Below are 21289 nucleotides of genomic sequence, written 5' to 3' on the forward strand. Positions count from 1 at the left end.
ATTAAAAGAGAAGACACAAAAGGGGTAGCAGCTTGATCTGCCTCTAGTGTGCCACTCTCTAAAGCAATGTTTCCCAAAGTGGTACCATACAAGCATTTTGTACTACAGTTTTCATCAAGCCTGTCCATTGGCAATGCTGGTTGTGGATGGCTGGAGTTCTAGCCTATGATACCTGGAGGTTACCAGTTTCAGGGAATCTGAAAAGGGAATGCTTTCTTAGACTAATTTTTACCTAATCCTGAAGCAGGCTAGCCTGACTGGTGAAGCCCTGTATTAGGTAAAAGTAAAAAAGGCAAAGGACCCTTGGATGGTTAAGTCCAGTCAAAGGCGACTATGGGGTTGCGGCGCTCATCTCGCTTTCAGGCCAAGGGAGCCGGCGTTTGTCCACAGACAGCTTTCTGGGTCATGTGGCCAGCATGACTCAACCGCTTCTGGTGCAACGGAACACCATGCCAGAAACCAGAGTGCACAGAAACACCGTTTACCTTCCCGTCACAGCGGTACCTATTTATCTACTTGCACTGGCATGCTTTTGAACTGCTAGGTTGGTAGGAGCTGGCACAGAACAATGGGAGCTCACCCCATTGTGCAGATTCGAACCGCCAACCTTCGGATTGGCAAGCCCAAGAGGCTCAGTGGTCTAGACCAAAGTGCCACTCATATCCCTGAAAGCCCTGTATTAAGTGATGTGCAGGATATGGCGGTAAGAGAGAAAGCCATATCTCATTACAGAACCTGGGATGTGGGATTTGGTGCGAAAGCCCACAAAAGGTTTCATTCTCCTGTTGTGTGATAATTAACTAATATAAACATGTGCATGACCACGGATATAATTTTAAACTTCTCACAAAGGAGTCGAGCTCTGATTCAAAGAAGGCCCCTGTACTTGCTCACCACAGGGGCTGGGATATGAAGAGCCCCCAAATTTAGGAGCAGCTTTTGGGAAGCGGGAGATGTAGCAGGGGGCAGTGATGTTGAAACACTCATGGCTATTCACAGAAATATGAACATGCATCTGTTTTGTAGGTCGTACATTGTGCTTGGTTTTGCTTATTGGGGTTTTAAAAACTGCGTACTATGCTTGATGCTTTGTGGGGGATACGTTTCTAAAAAGCAGGACACAAATTCATTTAATCATCATCACAATCGTAAAAGTGCTTTGGATATTTAAGGACTTGATCTACAAGTTTACAAAGGCTTCTCCGCTCTCTTGTCCCTTTCGCTACAGTTGGCAGAATTTGCTGCCAGCTGGACATTTTAATGTGTTATTTCAACACATTTCCCATCCTAATTCACATGAACAGCATGTTATGCATAGGTGTGAACCCAAAAACTTCTAATAGCTATGGGGAAAACATGTCATGGGGAAGGGGGGAAGGGGAGGGGAAGAGATGGGGGGGGGGAGGAGACCAAAATAGTCCTGCTAAATATATCAAAACAATAGAGCAAGTGACAAGTTACATTTCACTCTGAGATTGCCAGTCCCGAAGAAGAAAAACAGACTACAAGGTTCTAATGTTTCATACTTTGTGCAAGATAAAACAATAATGCCATTATGTAATTCATTGTCAAATTATATCAATCCAGTGTCAAATCATTTCTAAAGTTAAAAGTATTGTTGTTGTTGTTGTTGTTGTTTTAAAATAGAAGTCTGCTTTAACAGAGGCAAAAACATTTAGTCATCCATTTCCGTTGATGGGTGGAATGGACGTTATTAGCAAGTGACAAATAATTAATAGCAAGCAGAGCTGGAAGAGACTGAAAGAAAACTAAAATAGATTTTTAAATTAATTACATGAAAAAAGAAAGCCAGGCTATTCTTCATCATATCAGAAATTATTTTAAACCTAATTGGTTAAATACCTCACTGAAATAGAATCTGCTTAATTTTGTGACGTTGGGGATGTTGCTTTACACGTTCTACAAATATCTCAAGAGTACATTTCTTTGCACACATTCCATTGGATTTGTATATTTCTAGGACAGATATACTCAGTAATTATTCTGGTCCATTGCCAGTTACTGAAATAACAGTCAGTCATGTAAACTTGTCAACTTGGAACAACCAAGCATGCTTTTAAGATGGTAGATGAAAAGACAAATAAAATGTTTTCTTAGAAGCCAAGCAATATGTGGCTTGGCATCACTGCAGTTTTGTATCCACCCTATGTTAGCACCCTAATACCGTGAAGCACATTCAGCTGGCGAAAGAAGAGAAACTAAGGCTGTATTCCTATACACACTTACCTAAGAAGAGATTCCACTGGACTGGACTGGACTTATTTCTGGGCTGGGGGACACACATAGCATTGCACTGTAACACTCTATGGTTACAAATGATGGGAACTGCAGCAACATCTGGATAGGCAGGGAACCAGGCACAGGGCCTTCTCGGTAGTGGCACCCACCCTGTGGAACGCCCTGCCACCAGATGTCAAAGAGAAAAACAACTACCAAACTTTTAGAAGACCTCTGAAGGCAGCCCTGTTTAGGGAAGCTTTTAATGTTTAATAGGTTATTGTATTTTAGTGTTCTGTTGGAAGCCGCCCAGAGTGGCTGGGGAAAACCAGCCAGATGGGCGGGGTATAAATTATTATTATTATTATTATTATTATTATTATTATTATTATTAGGCTGGGAAACCCTACCTTAAAAAAATCACAACAATTCTCACTTTACGAATTCCTGAGGATGGCGTTATGATATAGCATTTGAGACCTTCTTGGGCTGCTGAAGTGACTACTCATGGCACTAACAGAAAGGCAGTCCAGGGATGGCTAAGAGATGCATGCCATTTAACCATAGGTGCTTTCAGTTGTATCAACTGGGCACAGATCCAGCCAACTGAAGTCATAAGTAGATATGTGCACCAGCTGATATGGGTTAGCCAGAGAATACAGCATTCTGATTATATTGCCGTCATCTACCCAAGGAATTCCTGTGAAAGTGGGCAAAGCATTGGAGGTGGATGCTGTTTTTCTATAACCTGTTCCAGCTATCCCAGCTTTTCTCATTGCATTGGAACTCTGGCATTTATTTGTCCAGGCTGCTAGGGTCGAGTGAGGTGCACTGAGCTTTCATTTTTGCTGCTGCTGCCGCCTTGTGACTTTATGATTTTGTGATTTTATGGAGATTTGTGTTATTGTTGGTGTGTTTTGTTTCAGCCTTTATAATGCAAATCTGTTTTTTTCATGTTTATATTTTCTGCCCCAGGACCTTCCAGTGAAGGGCAGGTTATAGATACTGTCAGTAAACAAACAAACAAACAAACAAACAAACAAACAAACAAGACTGACACAATCTCAGTGAAACTGTCTAATCTATCTATCTATCTATCTATCTATCTATCTATCTATCTATCTATCATCTATCTATCTATCATCTCTCTCTCTCTCTCTCTCTCTCTCTCTCTCTCTCTCTCTCTCTCTCATATCTATCTATCATCCATCTATCATCTATCTATCTATCTATCTATCATCTATCTATCTATCATCTATCATCTATATCTATTACATTTCTATCTCACTTTTCCTCCAAGGAGGAATGACACTACAGTACTCCTCCCCATTTCATCCTCAGAAAACCCTGTGAGGTCAATTAGTCTGATGATGCCTCGCCCGAGATCAACCAGTTAGCTTAATGGCTGAGTAGGAATTTGAACCCTGGTCTCCCAACATCCTAGTCCAAAACTCTAACTGCTACACTGCACTGTGTTCAAACAAAAAGCTTACAGGTGTTCACACTTATTCTGTAGTGACTCCATGGTGTAAATCTGGTTCTCTAGATCCACCTTTCCAAGCCTTCCTTCTGTTCACCATTCTGTGCTACTTTTGAATATCACTACTAACAATTCTATATTCAATCTTGGTGATCTGATTATGCAAACAAATGTTATTACAGATCTCAGGCCTTCCATTATAAACAATATACCAGTAGTCCTATAAGCCACTGTCCCTGCTGTGGGACAAGCTCCAGGTGGTATAAACACAACTTTAAACTACATATGCAGCTATTTATTTTGTTACTTGCATGTAGCCAACATGTAAGGCAGGCATAGGCAAACTCGGCCCTCCAGATGTTTTTGGGACTACAACTCCCATCATCCCTAGCTAACAGGACCAATGGTCAGGGCTGATGGGAGTTGTAGTTCCAAAACATCTGGAGGGCTGAGTTTGCCTATGCCTGATGTAAGGCATAGCCAAGATACATACACAGTCACACATTTGTGGAAAAACACTGGTGTGCATGCAGCACACGCATTAGCCAAGTAAAGCATAAAATATGCAAGCAAATGGCATTTATTACTGTACGGCATTTTTGAAGGTGGAACTATCCCTGGCAGAAAACATTCTTTCTACAGGTTTGATCTGTAAACTATCTTTTTGACACCAGTGCTGATATCCTAGATTTTTTTCCTATATAAGAAAGTCAGCAGAGTGGTGATTTTGACCTCCCAGTTGCTGGACTTCAGAGAATACAGAATACAAATTGGAGGTGCTTCCAAAAGACCGCAGATGAAACCACCGGAGGCACTGGCTTTGGATATGTGAGTTATATCTGAAATTAACCCAATTCCTGTAAACATTCACATTTCTGTGATACTCTCTCAAATGATTTAGCTACCTAATTTCCATATGGACACATGAAAAGGAGGGGAGATTGGAGGCTGACAGGCGCTGTGTGCTACAGATGTTGCCCAAGATATATGTGTGTCTAAGAAATGTAATATAGGAGATTCCAAAGATCATTGTATTTCCCTCTTTCTCTTCTAGAAAATGGATCCATTTGGCTACTCAGGGGAATTAAAGTGGCCACCCATGCTGCCAGAGAAATATAATTAGTTTGGCTAGGAAAGCTTCCATTTATTGATTGTTGTCATTTTGCATCTACACTGAAGGGGCAATAGCAAAAACATATTTACAATCAGCAAAACCCTGCTCTGCTGACAGGCTATTTTCTCCATTTATGCTGCAAAATGTATTAATCCTAGAAGAGTGATATTTCCTTTCAGCTTTGCATAGCAGTGTGTACAACTAAAAATGCTAACTGCCAGCACATAATTTTCGGCCTGCTTGTCTTACGCGAGATGTGTGTTTTTTGTTTGCAGCACAGCTGCTCATGTTTCTGAACATGAGCAATAGTGTTGTAAATATCTTATCCACTGAGGTCTAGATATTTGAATCACTGCACACAGGGCAACGTGCAGAACTTGTGTTCGTATTAATTTGACTTTCTGAGTATTCAAATTTATTTACACCAGGAGGCAGCCTGAGAAAATACATGGATGCATTTTTATTTGAACTATCATATTTATATCCTTTCTTATCTACACACATACTCATCTTTTCCCATCCCTGAGTCCGTGTCAGGAAAAAAGGCGAAGTACTGATAAATAAATATAACAATAGTCTTGAGTGGAATCCCATTGTGCTCATGGAAGGGTTTTTGGATCCAGGTGATGCTTCCACTAATGGCTCAGTTTTGCCTAGTTATTTATTTATTTGTCTAGTACATTTATATGCTGCCTTTCCTCCAAAGAGCTGAAGGTGGTGTAGATGGTTCTTCTCCCTCCTCTCACAACACTGTGAGGTAAAGGTTAAGCTGAGGGGCAGTGATTGGTCCAAGGTCACCCAGTGAGCTTCATGACCAAGTGGGGATTAGAACACTAGTTTCCTAGGTCAGTCTATACTCTGCTATATTGCACTGGCTCTCTAAGCCCATTCCTCCATTTGCTGGCAACCACCTTCCCCATGCCACTATATACCCTGTTCTGTAACACTTCCCACCCATACCCCTAATGTACCAGAGCCAATAGTAGGTGTGGTGTGGTCTGCTTTGGATGGGGGTCAGAATTAGCAAAAATTCCCTCCAATATTCTTCCATGAACAGAAGCATCCTTTGGGTCAAAGGCCCTTCCATGAATGCAAGGGCACCAACTAGATTCTGTCGTATTCATGTGCCCATGCACTGTTCACACACAATATACATACAACCATGCAACCAGCCTGACCTTCCTGCCATCTTTTAAGGAGATGGGGCTGTAGATGCATGCAGGAGTCCCAGATTCAATCTGAGCACCAGGATAGCTACTGCCATTCAGTGTAAACAATAATGAGCTACATGCACAGACGGTCTGACTCAATGCATGGCAGTGTCATACGGTCTGCATACACTACATGCACATTCCATTCACACACCCAAACAAACCATTCATACTTCCCATTCACAAGCCCCAACTGCATACAATATTCATTTACCACTCTAATAAACACTACCATTTCCACAATTTATCTCAGAAAATAAGATGCAGCCTAAGAGTTGTTTCAATGTCCCACTTCTTCCATCTTGGTAAGCCACACTGAGTATGCCATCCTCAGCCCCTACCCCACAAATCATGGAGCCAACACTGCTGAGCTACCAATTACTTTTGTCCCTCCATGTCCTGCGTATTGCCGATCCTAAGCCAAAATGCTTCTGAGTATTTTGTTTCCCTGAGCACAGCTTATTTAATTTAAATTGCTCTTTCCATTGCTATTTCGAGCACTGTAAAAACGAAAAAATCAAAGAAGCACACTGAAGAGGGCAGGGCAACATAAAAGTCTAAACCAAAAATTCAACTTATTTGGTTGCCATGGCAGGCATGCAAAAATGTGTTCATTGTGCTTAAATCCAATTATCTTCTCTATTACAAAAACAAGTTGTTCGACACTGAAACACTGCAGAGTTGCCATCGCTGCTTCCTCTGCACCAGAACATCAAAATAAGTGCACTCTCTATTGAATAGAGACACTTTCTATTTGTGGAGGCTGCATGCATTGTTATGAGCCCTGTCACAAGTGTAATGTGCAAATGAGCCTGTTGTTTTGATTATTTTGTCAACTAACTAAAATAGGTTTGTAAATATATGTGATAAATAGGCATGCAAGTATGCAAAATAGAAAGTTAATTCTAATTTATCAAAAATGGAGAAAATGCACAGCAGGGTGACAGAAATATCTGTTATGTGCCATTAATGGATGATGTGGACCCTTTACAAAGCACATAGGTTTAGAATGGTTGATAGACTAGGGCACCTTTTTAACTGGCATTAGCTACCTAAACATTGCTACTACCTTGCATAATGAAATAAGTAGCAAATGCTACCTGTCATAGAAGGATAATCTTTTTTTCCTTAAGCATTCATCCTAACGGTAGAAAAAGATTTAATAGTAAAATAATATGGTATTAGTAAGTTTCATAATAAAGCCATTCAATAGCCTTCAGATGTGTTAAGATCAAATACACCTTTACAAGACAGGTTGAATTTCTAGATAGCTTCCAGTGCACCTTCTCAGATTAAAATTCCACTGAAAGTGACACAGAGTAAGCCTTCAGGAAGCTATTATACAAGGATCAAAGCTCACGCCAAGATTATTTTGAGGTTTAAAATTAAACTGAGCATCAAATAGCACTTTAGGATCTACATTAATATTACTGATTATCTTGAATAATCAGGAGATAAATAGTGAATTTCAAAGACCACATGTGCAGCAACAAATGTGACCATAATTCAAATGAATGTCTTCTCATCTTGCTACCTAAACTGAAACATGCATAATTACAGGATTCAGGGGCATGAAAATATTAACTGACATAGAAATAGGACATGCAACTGATGATGCCTAGTGTCCTATTCTAGCTTCCATGCCTACATCCCAAGTTGGATGGGGAATTGAAAACAGGTGTTGCAAACATGATTTCTGAGCCCATTAGCAGGAGTTGCATGAAAATAAGTTGTGGAGAGGAAGAAGACCAGTTTCAGCTCCCCTTGCTCATCTCTGCTGCAGCTATTTAAGAACTCACACACAACTCAAGTAGCTTGTCTTAATTCACTCTTGATTAGGGTCCAAATGTATTCAACCAAAACAAAGACCTTCCAAGACAGACCCAGAAGGCTGCCGTTGTCAAACTGGCACATCCCAGATGCTATTTCAAAAACTATGAGATGCAGGTTGAAATTAATTAAGCAGCGGCGAAACTGAGGCAGGGAAGTCATATCCCACATTGAAAAGACAAAACTTGTGCAACAGTCACACTTTAAAAGAACATTCCCAACACACACAAAACATATGAATGCCAGGGGCCTCCTCCTCTCTTATAATATTCTGCACAATAATAATTGACTACTAACACCTGAAGTGAGCAAGCCTGCCAAACCAACCCAGCAGCAGAGATTGCAAATGTCTTTATGATGATAAAAAATAGACCTTGCCAGAAAGTCTTTAAGTACAAAAATCAATGAGAAACAAGAAAACAAGAAAGTATAGTATTTTTCATTACATAGATCACAGATGGCTAACTTGCATCCCAGGAACCATTTCTGGGGCCCTGAAAAGAGTGTTGTGGAACTCTCAAATTTGTCATTAAAAGAATTGTTTGATCCTTGGGGGGGGGGGGGTCCTCCATTGTGTCTCCATGATGTCATAAGGCTTTTCTGTGGCCATTCAAGGACAGTCCAAGTTTTAGAAACATGCTTTTTACTGACTGTTTCTGTAGGTCCCCTCTTATGATGTCAAAGGTTTGGGGTTTTTTTTGCAGCTGCTAATCCTGCTCTCAAATTTGTTCTTGATGCTGACCTGCTTTGAATTAAGGAACAACGGAACAGGGGAGAGGCCGTTTCATCTCATTGCCCACTCTCTTCCTGGTTGCCCTGCCAGCCAGGGCGCTGACGCTAAGTTGGAGTTGATTCCTGAGTAGGAGAATGTAAACAGCTGCAGCTCACTAACTTGTATCCCAGTGTGGACTAGAGAAGAACACTGCTGTAGTGGGGTGAGCTGCCTCCACTAGGTCAACGCCCCTAGGGTTTGCAACTCCAGTGAAAAGACACCAAAGGCAATGGTCTCTCTTTAGCTTTTCCCTTTGCAGACACTACAAGGGTGAGGGCAGTGAGGAGAAAGGGAGTGATGCATTATTGACTGATAAACAGAATTGTGGTTTTGCTGCCCAGGGCGAGAGTCTGGGTTGTACATTTATTGTAGTTATAAAATTGCTTAATACCACGCAATGTGAGAGACTCAACCAATATAGAGTATACCTGGGTGGGAGACAGGGAGTGAGTAGTTATGCTGTTGTTTATATGGAAGTAGGTGAATGAGCTGGTTGTAAATTATGTTTAACTCTGTTTGCCAGGTGACAAGTGGTTGGTTTGGGATTAACTGTGTTATGGGTATGATTGCTGGGAGTGGATGAGAATGAGGTTTGCAAGTGGAAGAATGTGCTAAGGATGTGCTTGGGAAATGTTACTGCCAAGGGAAGCGTGGGTGCAGCTTCATCTTTAGTGATTTTTGTTTAGCTACTTGCAATGCTTTAACATGTGTGAATTTTACTGCAATTTTGTGCCAAATTTTTACTTGTAACATACTCAGGTGCTTAAAAGGATATTGTTTTGCAGCTCACTGTGTTGCTTTGAATGCGGGCTTTTATATTTGTTGTTGATTTTCATTTCCAAAGTTCTGTTCTGATATTTTGTAAGGTTGTATTTGTGATGTGTTAAGATATGCTGCCAATCTCTGAAAGTTCTAAGTTGTTTTTTGTCTGAAAAAAATCTAATACAGTGTGTGTGTGTGTGTGTGTGTGTGTGTGTGTGTGTGTGTGATATTTAATAATGAATAATAAAATGATTGGCAATAGTGCCGAATAGCAGGTGGGAAAGCCTTTCGGAAGACAGTCTCCAGAACTGTAGCTTATTTGTGGTGTACAGGAAATCCAATCCAATACGACTAAAATGAGTTAACTACAAAATCAGAATTCAATTAAAAAGCCTGCTGGAATACAAAAAAAGTTTTTGGCAAGCACCAGAAAGTACCCAGGGAGGGGACCTGTGTGACTTCAACTGGAAAGGAGTTCCACAAAATTTGGCCCACAATGCTGAACACATGGCTTATGGTAGATAACAGCTGTGAATCCAAGTCATTGGAGACCAGTGACTCCTCCCACGACCTCAATGACCAAGCAGAGATACAAGGGATCAGATGGTGCTTGACGTATCCTGGACCCAAGCTGTAAATGACCTTGTAAATTAATGCCACAACTTCACCTTCCGATGAGTAGGAAGTACTTCCTCTCCCACCCTTCACCAAAAGCAGTCAATGGGGGCATGACACAGGTTTATAAACCACAATGCCATGCACCCAACATCCAAATGTTTTGCCTCCTCGTGGCTAGCTGTAAATGGCATTCCCAAGCCACAGCACTGTCGTTGTGCAAGACTCGAGAGCAAGAGCAGACGTCTACTTCAAGGGAACATGCTGACTTTCTCTTAACTCAGGAAGAACTTGGGAATTCTGAAGGCTTTTTATATTGTAGCCCTTGCATTATTCTCAGGATTGTATTGAGAAAATGCATTCCCTAAGCGGAATGACCTTGTGCAAGGCCATTCCTTCCCCAGGAAACAAAACAAGAGAATAACTAACACTTAACTGGCATGGGTGCAAAGCATTTAACAGCAATCTGAAGGAGAACTGTGATGCTAGTTCCCAGATGATAATCGAAAAACTGCACACCACAAGTACTCCAATTCTACTGATCACAAAATTTAGCTCGTGTTCTGCCAGGCAGTGAAGAACCATCATTTTGAATGTGGCACAACATTATTTTTACCTACTGCTGGGAATATGGCTTAAAATGCTTTTGTTTTGTCACTTTCCCTCCATACTAATTTTCCAGTATCAGCATCCTCCACAGCTAGACAGTGATGTTTCCTCTTCATTTAAGAGGAACTCTTTCCTGGCTAAGCTCTGCCCCTATCTGTCAAACAAGCAGTAACTGCAAATCAGAATTTAATGATACCGGGCACCACATCATCATCATCACCACCGACACTACCATGATGTCAGGATGAAGTGAACGACTCATCAGTGATGTTAATTAGACCAGTGCTTTCTCTGTCCTGGAACATATATGAATTTAGGGAAGCCTGGCAATGTGGAACAGATGTGCAATCTTCTGGGAATGTTTCTTGTACACTGAAATAGGCATGAGACAACAAGGCATTGAACAAATATCTGTAAGATGATGGTGGTGATATCTAGTAAGATTCCAGTGTAAATGCCTTGACTGTGCTGATCACAGAATGTTCATGAACCATATCTTTATTATTATTATTATTATTATTATTATTATTATTATTAGTTATCTTATGTTCAAGAGGCCTTTAAAAATATATTTCAGGGGGATCTTTTTAGGTACCAGTTTGTGAATGAGAGATTCCACAATGCTCTATCTTTAGCCAATTCTTAGCTTGATATTGCAAGAGACCTTTTAGCAGATTAACAAGAGGGCATTCCATTTTTTGTAACTGAACTTCTCCCTTTTTACATTCTCCCATTACATTACATAAACCATGCACGTTAGCCCTCTAAACAAGATGAAGAAAACAGGTCCAAAATGTCAAAATGCTAACATTTAACAATTGCTTCAGAAGAATCATGTGGAGTTTTTGTTCCTTGTTCCCTTAAATTCTTTTATAGGGCAATAGTTGCATTTTTATTATTATTACGGTCCTGTACTCACCTCTTATTGCAGTTCGTTCTCAAAACAGATGCAATTACACTGTATGGGGTTTACTACTTGATGGGTAAGCTTCAAGCTTACTGCAGAGCAGTTTGAACTCCACTGAGCTTGACAGACTAATTTACTCTTAAATTAAACATCTCCAGGGTTATTTATTAAGACTCGCTATGCAACATGCTGCAAGCTTTGCTCTTTCTCCCCACCCCCACCCCTCCACCCCACAATCTACACAACTCATGAAGCAATTGCAGGACTACACTTAGTGGAATGTTGTACAATGTACGCTTCTGTCTCAATTATAGTAATATGGAGATTTCTGAAGATAAAGAAATGTGACGGGAGAGCAACGCAAACCAGAGATGCCTTAGGGATGGGAGGTTAAATTATGAAAGATAATAAATTATGAAAGATGATTTTCCACTTCAGTAAAAATGTGTGAGAGTTCTTAAAGAGCAACAGAGATATTTTTTTTTTAAAGATAGGGAGTGATTGATGTCAGCAAAATGTTTCAGGTATTATTATTCAGCCAGCTTTCTATAATCGCCAGTGAAGCTCATGTTTATTATTGATTTAATGAAATGTCTAAAGAGCCTGCCCTTCTCACTTACACAGCTGTGGGGGATGGGGTTCTTCCAAAGAATTCACCTTGCATTACATGTAAAACAGGCCACTACATTTCTCTTGAATGAAGCTTGATCTCTGGATTCAGATATGGTCCCTAGATGTTGTTGGACTACAGCTCCCATCATTCCCAGCCAGCTTGGCTAATAGTCAAGTGTGATGGGAGATGTAGTCCAATATCACTTAGGGACCCAACATTGAAGAACATTGTTCTATTCCAAGGTTTGACATCATGGTTATAGGCAACCTTCAGTTTCTAACATAGTACGCCACTGAAAAACAGGTACTAAGAAGCTGCAAGATACTGCTTTAATGCTGCATATATTATGGGCTTCCTGGAACCACCTGGTTGGCCACTGTGCAAAATAAGATGCTGGATGAGATGGATCTTTGGTCTGAGCCAGCACAGCTCTTCTTATATACTAACCGTTTTAGTGAGTGGGGGTGGAGGACACAACTAGCCTCTCAAATGTGTCTTCCAGTGCCTGCCATTTCTCAATCTCTCTGTCTCAAGGAGGTGAAGTAGAAGGGGTGCCAGGAGGGTAGGACATGAAACCAAGGCACACACTAGAATCCTTTCACACCACTGCAGATTATTCTTCTGTTGTGCACACTCATTTAGTGCAGGGCCAATGGATGCATTGGAAGCAGGGCCACAACTGTCTCATGAACTTCATTTTTTACCTAGCTGGTGCTGCTCCTCTGTGAGGTTGAAGTGTGCTCAGTAACTCTCTTCAACAGCACAACAAGGCAGGGCCAGCCCTGTCTTTAGGCAGAGTGGGGGCTTATGCACACTTAGCTTTCTAATCACTCTTTCCAGGCCGAGTCTGTGCTTTAAATCTCTGTGTCCAAGCACATTTTCCTTTCTCTTCTTTTCTTTATTTTTTCTTTTTTGCTCCGGAGATTTCCTCACAAAAATCCACTCCTTAAAGCTCAATCGGAGCAAGCAGCAATCTGCAGAAAACCTGAATTGATGTTTGCTCCAATGAAGCACTAAACGTCTGGTGCGAAAGTGTTCCACAGGGTGGGCGTGACTACTAAGAAGGCCCTCTGGCTGGTTCCCAGTAACCTCACTTCTCACAGTGCCAGTTCAGACAGTTTCCTGTATTTGGAATGGTGAGGGCACCATCTTGGCTATCACCTCAGGGAGCAAAATGCATTGGGAGCAGCCTTTCAGAAATAACACTCCTAGTTTGTGCACCTGCCCCCTCTCGACTGTCTTCATGCAGGGCAGCAGTAATAGCAAAGCATGAAAGTTAGGCACTACTTTCAACTCAGGTGGCTACCCCCAAACAAATCAATGGTGTGAAAGTTGCCAGGATACAGTCCAATTTCACACCCTCCCAGATGCCTCCCACTCCACTGGATTTGGGCAATGGAGATAGCAAGTGATGCTGCTTTTATTGGCAAGCATTGTGGAAGGGTAAGGAGGTGAAGAGTGGACATGGCCCTCTTCTACCTGCCATCCTCTTAAAGTGGCCTGCAGCGAAAGCTAGGTGCCAACCGGGGCCGTGTGCTAAAGGAATGAGGGAAACAGAAGCCCTTGCAAGTGAACAGATATCTAGGGCTCAGAGAACACAAGATTTGGAGCACGAAAGGCCACAGAGTAGGGTGTAGAGCAATCTAGACCTCTGTAGGATACCCATTCAGCTCCTTTGGCATGAAATGGTCGCTTGCATCTTTCCCCTCTGTAATGTTGAGAGCGATGCATTTATTTTAAGGGCAGAAAGGGTAAAACAGTCATTATATTAATTCCATGCCAGAAAGCCAGTACTGTGAACAACAGAAGTGTGGCTCAGGGGATAACGATAGCTGCCCTAACGTATTTTATTTTTATTTTATTTCCATGTGTTCCATCTATTTGGAAAACGTATTAACTATCCCAGGCTTTCAAAGCTAAAGCAGGAATCAAATTTACATAAATAAATAACATTAATAATTCAGATGACATTGGAAGCTTAAAATGCCAACACAAACTCCAGCTACCTTCCATCTCTCTTATAGGGAGCAAGATAATTTGTAACTAGGCCGCTTACGCTTCTTCCCATGGACAGCTTTTTTACACAGCGCATAATCTCCTAGCAGAAAAGGGTCTGTGTGTTTATTAAGGGGCAAGTGCTTTCATACCCTCTAACACTTCTCCGATGAAAATAGGGACATCCTAAGGAAAAGTGGGACATTCTGGGATAAAATCAGAAACCAGGACGGCTTCTCAAAATCAGGGACGTCCCTGGAAAATAGGGACACTGGAGGGTCTGTGCTTCCAGATGACATAAATCTAATCTATACAAACTCTACGTTTTAAATAGAAACAGCTTACTTTCAAGAGCATTGTAACACAAGAGTGAGTGGAGGAATGTTTGACAGCAGGGGAGTGTGTTGGGATGTTGGGTGGAGTTAGCATGAATGACAAGTGGAGAGACTCCATGAAGAACAATATTTAAGAGCACAAGAGGAGCTCTGCTGGATGAGGCCAAAGTCCCATCTAGCTCAAGTACATCAAAATTCCACTGCCCTCTCTCCTAATCTTGATGCAATCTTATCTTGATCTCTTAACTTTCTGATAATCCAGTCCAGTTTGATTTCATATCACTTCTTCCTGTCTATAACATGGAAGCGCACTTCATCACCCTGTGTATGTTGGCTCTGAAGTTAGTGCAGTATGACTTATTCCCAAATAAATGCGTTGAGGATTATACCCTAAGGCTGAAAAGCCTATATCCCAGCCACCACCAACCTGGTGCTCTTCACATATTTTGGACTAGAACTCCCATAATCCCTTCCCATGATGGCTGGGGATAATGGAAGCCATAGGCCAAAACATCTGGAGAGAACTAGATTGGGAAAGACTGCTCTACACGCATAACTGAAAGTAAATCTCACTGAATTCAATGGAACTTACTTCTAAGTGGACAACTGTTGGTTTGAACTGCAAGTTAAGTGCAATCTATCCAGCATTTCATTTGTAATTATTGGGGGGGGGGAATGTTAATTGTTGTACCAAATAATGTGCTGCATCATAAATAAAACTGTAGACAGATCCTGGACACAAGCTAAAAATCATTGAGATATAGGGAAGGGTTGAAAGTGAAGTAAAAACAAGGAGAGTTAACTATAAAGAAAAGCGGAATAACCTATGACTTCACCATTAAAAAACCCCAAATGATGAAGATGTCCTAATAGCAGGAGCAGGATATTTCAGAGATAAGTAACAGCAAGACACACACAAAGGGTGCAGTGTAGAAATAACATATGAGATTTAGGGTTTGACAAGAAGTAAAGTACCACTAGAGCATAAAAACAAGAGGGAGTAGAGTATAAAGAGATAAGTGAAGCGAAAGATAAGGAGGAGACAGAACATGGAGACGTTTATAAGCTACCAAAATAAATTTGAACTGGATGCTATAGGATAATGGAAGCAGCCAGTATGGAACAGAAAAAGGAGAAGAAATTCGAGGAAAATGAGAAATGAGAAAAACCAAACGAACTAGAGGTGACTTTAAAAGAGAATCAAATGGTTGAAGATAATACACAGGAAAGTTAGATAAAAGAACATAAAAACATCCATGCTTCCTTTAAGGAAGTGGAAATAAATTTTCCTTTCCACTCTCTGAATCAAAAAGTTCTAAACACTTTTGCTCCCCTCTTTCAAGTCCCCCTGAATCACGAAGAAAGGGCTAGAAGTGGTATTTTCCTTTCTTCGTGTGCTCTCTGAAGAAGCATAATGCTATAGAAATCCTAGAAGAACCTACTGTGTCATCTGCCACATCAGACAATATGGAAGTGCTTTTGACATTCTCAGTCACTGCGAAAGTTGCACAAAGGGCAACCCGGGATGAATAATTCCTTAGAGCCAGTTCACATTGCTGGAAATATACACCACACAGTAAGAATGTAGGTTTATGTGCATTCATGCCACTGCATGTACAAAGTATGGTACACATTTTGGGACATGAGAAAATTACAGCAATTAGAGTGAACATATATGTACACTATATCCATATCCATTATACCCACAAGAAGTAGTGGCAGGTGCCCATTAGGTGCCACAACCAATAGCATGCATCCTATTTCCTCTTCTTTTGTTCTTTTGAACCTCCAAACTTGTACCAATGGAAGTCATTATAACTTCAACTGGCTATATTTCTAAACTTCCAGTGAAATTATGAAACCATTCTGCTGACATAAGCGTTTTTTAACCTGGAGTGAAAATTACCGAATGGTTAGAAAATACGGAAACATTGATTCACTGTGCTATAGTCGATCAATCACCACCTTGGTGTGCCGCTACATTTCACCTTCTTAAGTGCTACATATATCTTACGGAAGATGTATGATCACCAGACAAGTACTAAGTGTTCCACAATTATTTATTAGGCATCTCTGAATTAAAGATGCTGTTGTTGATGAAAGATGCTAGAGTCTATATACCAATCCACAAATGCTGTCCCTTACACCAATAACTGGCATAGGTGGAGGAAGCTATGAGTACAACCTTGCATGGCTCCTGGCTGCCTCTCACCACTGCAACAGCTTAATTGGTGGCTCAAGAGTTCTCATATCACATCCTCATCATGCACTCTCTTAACCAATCCAGTGTTGTAGCTATGTGAGTAGAATTAAAAACAAAAAAAGGGGGGGGGAAAGCTCTGTAAGTACATAAACAGAGTCCTGTTGGATCAGACCAGATGCTTTTGGGGAGCAGGATGGCCCTACCATTCTCAGTTCTGTCCCCATTTCTGCATCACGGTAATGGGTCAAAATGATAATTCTCCTCTCTGCTTTTCAAACAAAGTGGTTGTTAGAGGAGTTCAGGGGTGGAAACTGGAAGAAGCAATTTTCCTAATTATCTGCTCCCCTACTGGGCCTAATCCTGCCCCTTGGTCATTCTGTGCAGCTTCAGTGAAGAACTAAGATGGAGAGAGAGGGCACTCCTAAAATGTTCATATCGCTCAACTCTTTGGCTGAACAGTGACAGTGATCTCTCTCCTTATGCTCCATGCAGCCTTAGAGAACCATTAAATGTGGCATGTTATCATCCATATTGGACAGTAAATGCGTATTTACAAAATACAATCTCAACCCCCTTCCTACCCCCCTCCATCCCCTTGCTAGCCATTGATCTTGACCTAGATATGAGAATATCACAAATCATGAGGGTATTTCCTGGATTCATTGAATGGACACAACATTTTACCTCAAAGCTAGGTGAGTGGCTAACCTAGAACATCCACAAGCTTTGATTCTGAGAGTATGACCGCTGTCATAAATTGTTGCTGACAGAGCAGGAGCAAGGAACCTGTAGCCTTCCAGATGTTGCTGTACTACAACTCCCATCATCCCTGACCATTGGCCATGTTGCCTGGAGTTGATGGGAGTTGGAGCTGAATAGCATTGGATGGTCACAGGGTTTCCCACCACTGGCATAGGGGAAAGATAATTCTAGAAATAGTAGTGCAATTTAAAACACAACTACTGTAAATATATACATAGAAGTGAAAGCTGCCAGAAATAAGGACACGGGGGTGGGGGGATGTAATTGCCATTTAGAGCAATTTTCATTTGTAGTGTAAGCCCTGTTCAGGTGCTAACGTTGGGGCTTAAGTGAGCAAACAAGAAGGTGTGAGCTTGCACAAATTTTCTAACTCTGCCTCTGCCCCCATCACCCTCTATGTATTCAAAGGCGGCTATCTTCCCAGGAAAAACTCCCCTGTATTCATGGATGCTACTGTTTTTGAACCCTGGAAAATCACCTGGCTGGAGTTGTTGTGAGTTGGAGTCCAACACATCTGGAGGGCAAGTTATTGGGAATGACTGCCTTAAAATTTATGCTAGCTTGTGCTAGTATTTTCTATATATACAGTGTTAGAAGCACACTGGATTCCATCATTGGGGGAAGATTCTGCAGTGGGGATTTCATACTTTTTTAAATTTTACATAAAACTTTTCTTACAACTGTTGCTATAGCTACAGCTCCAAGAGACCATAGCAACAGCATTGTATCATTCACAGCTTTAATCAAAGTTAACCACGACATGTTTTCTCTGAAATTAATTTATACTAAATATGAATGGGAACATTTAATTATATTAATTATATTTTGTTATGATAAGGTTGTATTTGTTGAAAAGAAAGATGCTATGCTCCATATGATATACCCCTTGGGCCTTCAGGAAGACAAACAGTTATTTTGCTTTTGGAAACTATCATAAGTTACTTTGCTATTTGCTTCTGTGCTCAGTAAAAATAGCAAAGGCTTCAGTCCTAAACACACTTTTACTAAGGAATAAGCACCATTAAGCATAGATATCTAGCTCTCTGCAAATCCTCATGCGAGAAGGGTTAACCAATTAAATACTCGTGATTTTAAAAATATATGGCTATTGTCACTTTCTACTGGACAAGACAAAATATGGACTATTCTAAATTATATGAATCATTAGCTTTGCTGATAATACAATAAATTATGTACATTAAAGAGGTTTTAATGTGAATTCTTACCTCTTGGGTTCTCACATTCATATATCCATAGTGTGTCCTCAGAGGTTGCCGTTGTGTATAAAATGGCATCCACTTGGCACTTGTTTGTCCAAAGCAGCTGAATATCAGAGGAAAGCTGACTTCGTTTGTAAGGCGGGCAATGATCAGGAGCAGAAAGGCGGTTACAAAACCAAGCACAATAATAGCCTTGCGCTGCAAACGAGAGAGAATTTTTTTAAAAAAGATTTTTTCAACCTATGCGAGGGAGAAAATACCCAAACCTATGTTCAACGTCGCTGTATATGATCTGATATTCACAGGGAGAAATTGCACATGTGGAGATCCCTGCTCATATCAATAAAAGGAAGCTAGGCTGCACAGACTAAGAAATGCATGCACACATCACTTCCCTGTTCCACATATATGTATTTGTGTTAGGAAGCCATTCCATGTACACGGACACACTGGAGTTGGTCCAAGCATCATGTAGCGCGGGACAATATATCAATATATCGCCCAAAACTGGTTAGAAGTCCATATTGTGATATTTTTTTCATAATTTTTGGTCTGGCAATATATCACAAAGCATTATTTGTGTGTGTGTGCGCGTGCGCGCATGTGCACGATGCAGAAATCCCAATGTGGGAAAAACTGTGAAGCCAGCCAATGCCTCTACATAGCTCCATCCTTATTTCACATATCATGATATATCGCTATATTCGTGATGTTTAGCTGGTGATCATCACAACGTTGAAAACCAGCTATCACCCCGCTGTAGCATCATGACGCTCATGTGAAAACACCGCAAGGGTTTCCTAAAGTGCTAAAGTGGCAGATATTTCTGAAAGTAAAGAGCTGCATAGTTATCAAAAATAAAGTAATTGGTTTGGGGGCAAAGTATTTTATGAGGATAGTTTCTCTTGTTCATTTTTTTTTTAAAAAACCCTACCAATAATAGACCTAGTTTTAATCCCCCTTTTTGTTAGTAGTGCACAGATGGAAATGTGACTTCTTGCAGGGTCTTCAAATTCACTTTGAGCAAGCAAAACCTGTGTCATATATCTACAAGTGACTACAAAGCGTGTTCTCCTTCAGGGAGAGCACGTGTTGCGGTGGGGTCTACTGAGCTGGGTAAGTTCTCCAAGATGGCCAGGGGGCAGTGATTGGATTGCTGAGTTGCTGGGGCAAAAGTTATGTTGCAATTTTGGTGGGAGGGGTAAAAGGTTTAAATACTCTGCACGCAGCCTTGTACTTTCTCGTTTGCTTCGTGCAACGGATCACCCGCCCACCCGCCCTAGAGTAAGGGGTTGTTGCGTTGACCTTGCTATGCCTGTCATGGGGTCGTCTGCCTTTGAGCAGGGGCCTGGTAGGAATCTTTCCACCTGGCAAATTGGCTGGCTGGGTGGTTTTTGCCTACTGCGTAGCAAATCATCACAACTTGTAAGGTTGTGGTTAGGCATTGGTTATAAATCTGGTGGAGGAGGGGTTAGGATAGGCTGGGCCTGCCCCTCCATGGTTGCTGCGGAAAGGGAATTCCGTTAAAGGAATCCTGGGGCTTGCCATCTTTTCGTCCAATCCCTGGAATGGGACTAGGGCCGGCAAGCCTTCGGGGAGCAGGCGGGTGAGAATTGAGGGTCTGTGACTCAGCTCCATTTCTCCCCGACTTGCTTTCCCCCGCACTGTCTTTCGGTGGTGCCCGGAAGTCAGTTCTGTCCCCAGGCGGGGGGACAGATAGTCTTAACCAATGCCTAAACAACCACTCACGGTTTGTATTTTAATAAAGTTGTGGCCAAAATCATGCCAAAAATCTTAAACAAAAATTACGTGTCCGTTGTGAGTTATTTTGGGGGGTGGATTGGGGACCTCGACACGCAAACTGCAAAATCTGTCTCTTCCGAAACTGCTAGCAACAACATCCCAACTGCTGAACAGATCAAAACAACAGAGCAAGGGTCTTTACTATTTAATGACTCAGGGTGATGAGCTTAAAAAAAAGATACAAGTGATACCAAGAGGACAAGGAATGCAGGGTGCCAATATTGAGAGCTACAGGAATGTTGTTTGGATGGGGGTAGGGAGGATGGAGTAAAATTGAGTGGCAGAGTGAGAATGGAGTAGGAGAAGTGTAAATTAGATCTGTCAATTTTTCATGCCTGGGTCAACCTGCATCGCATCTCATATTGCAATGTTGCATTGCCTGCTATTTAACCATCGTACTGAAAGCAATTTCATGATTGCAAACAGCAGAAAAGGAGCTCCAATAAGGAAAACTAAAATAAACGAGTTTTTAAAAACACCAGTGTTCTTTAAAGTGCACATTATGTCTTAATGATGGCTTTTGAAGTTCGACCACCAGACACCACATGCAATTATTGCTAGAACAATGTGTTCACTGAGCACAGCGCAATCCCTATACATGTGTGAGAGTAGGTGTTGAAGAATGTGCATACAGAACTGGCAATGCTTCTTAGCAAACTGGTACTTCTATGCCTAAACATTTCAAATTGGCTGGATCCAGAAAAGGTCAAATGTAGTTTATCTTACTAAATTTTAAAGCCCAAATTTAGAAAAAGCACCCAAGAAATGACACCGAAGAAGGGCACACATCATTGTTCAATGAGACTCAGTGGAATGTTAA

At 41.2% G+C, this 21289-nt stretch overlaps 1 protein-coding gene across 3 annotated transcripts in view; it reads right to left on the reverse strand.

Annotated features, from left to right (window-relative positions):
• ST6GALNAC3 (ST6 N-acetylgalactosaminide alpha-2,6-sialyltransferase 3) overlaps window positions 1–21289 on the reverse strand; it is a 238857-nt gene that overhangs the window by 113255 nt on the left and 104313 nt on the right. For 2 of the 3 annotated variants that reach the window (XM_028733058.2, XM_077928569.1), the window contains exon 2: window positions 18673–18864. The exons of the other annotated variant lie outside the window; for it this stretch is intronic. In XM_028733058.2, coding sequence (XP_028588891.1) covers window positions 18673–18864 — 192 coding nt within the window. The remainder of the gene's footprint in view (window positions 1–18672; window positions 18865–21289) is intronic. 3 annotated transcript variants of the gene reach the window in all.

The sequence above is a fragment of the Podarcis muralis genome, chromosome 5 (genome assembly GCF_964188315.1).
Source record: "Podarcis muralis chromosome 5, rPodMur119.hap1.1, whole genome shotgun sequence".
In the NCBI taxonomy this organism is placed as follows: Eukaryota; Metazoa; Chordata; class Lepidosauria; order Squamata; family Lacertidae; genus Podarcis; species Podarcis muralis.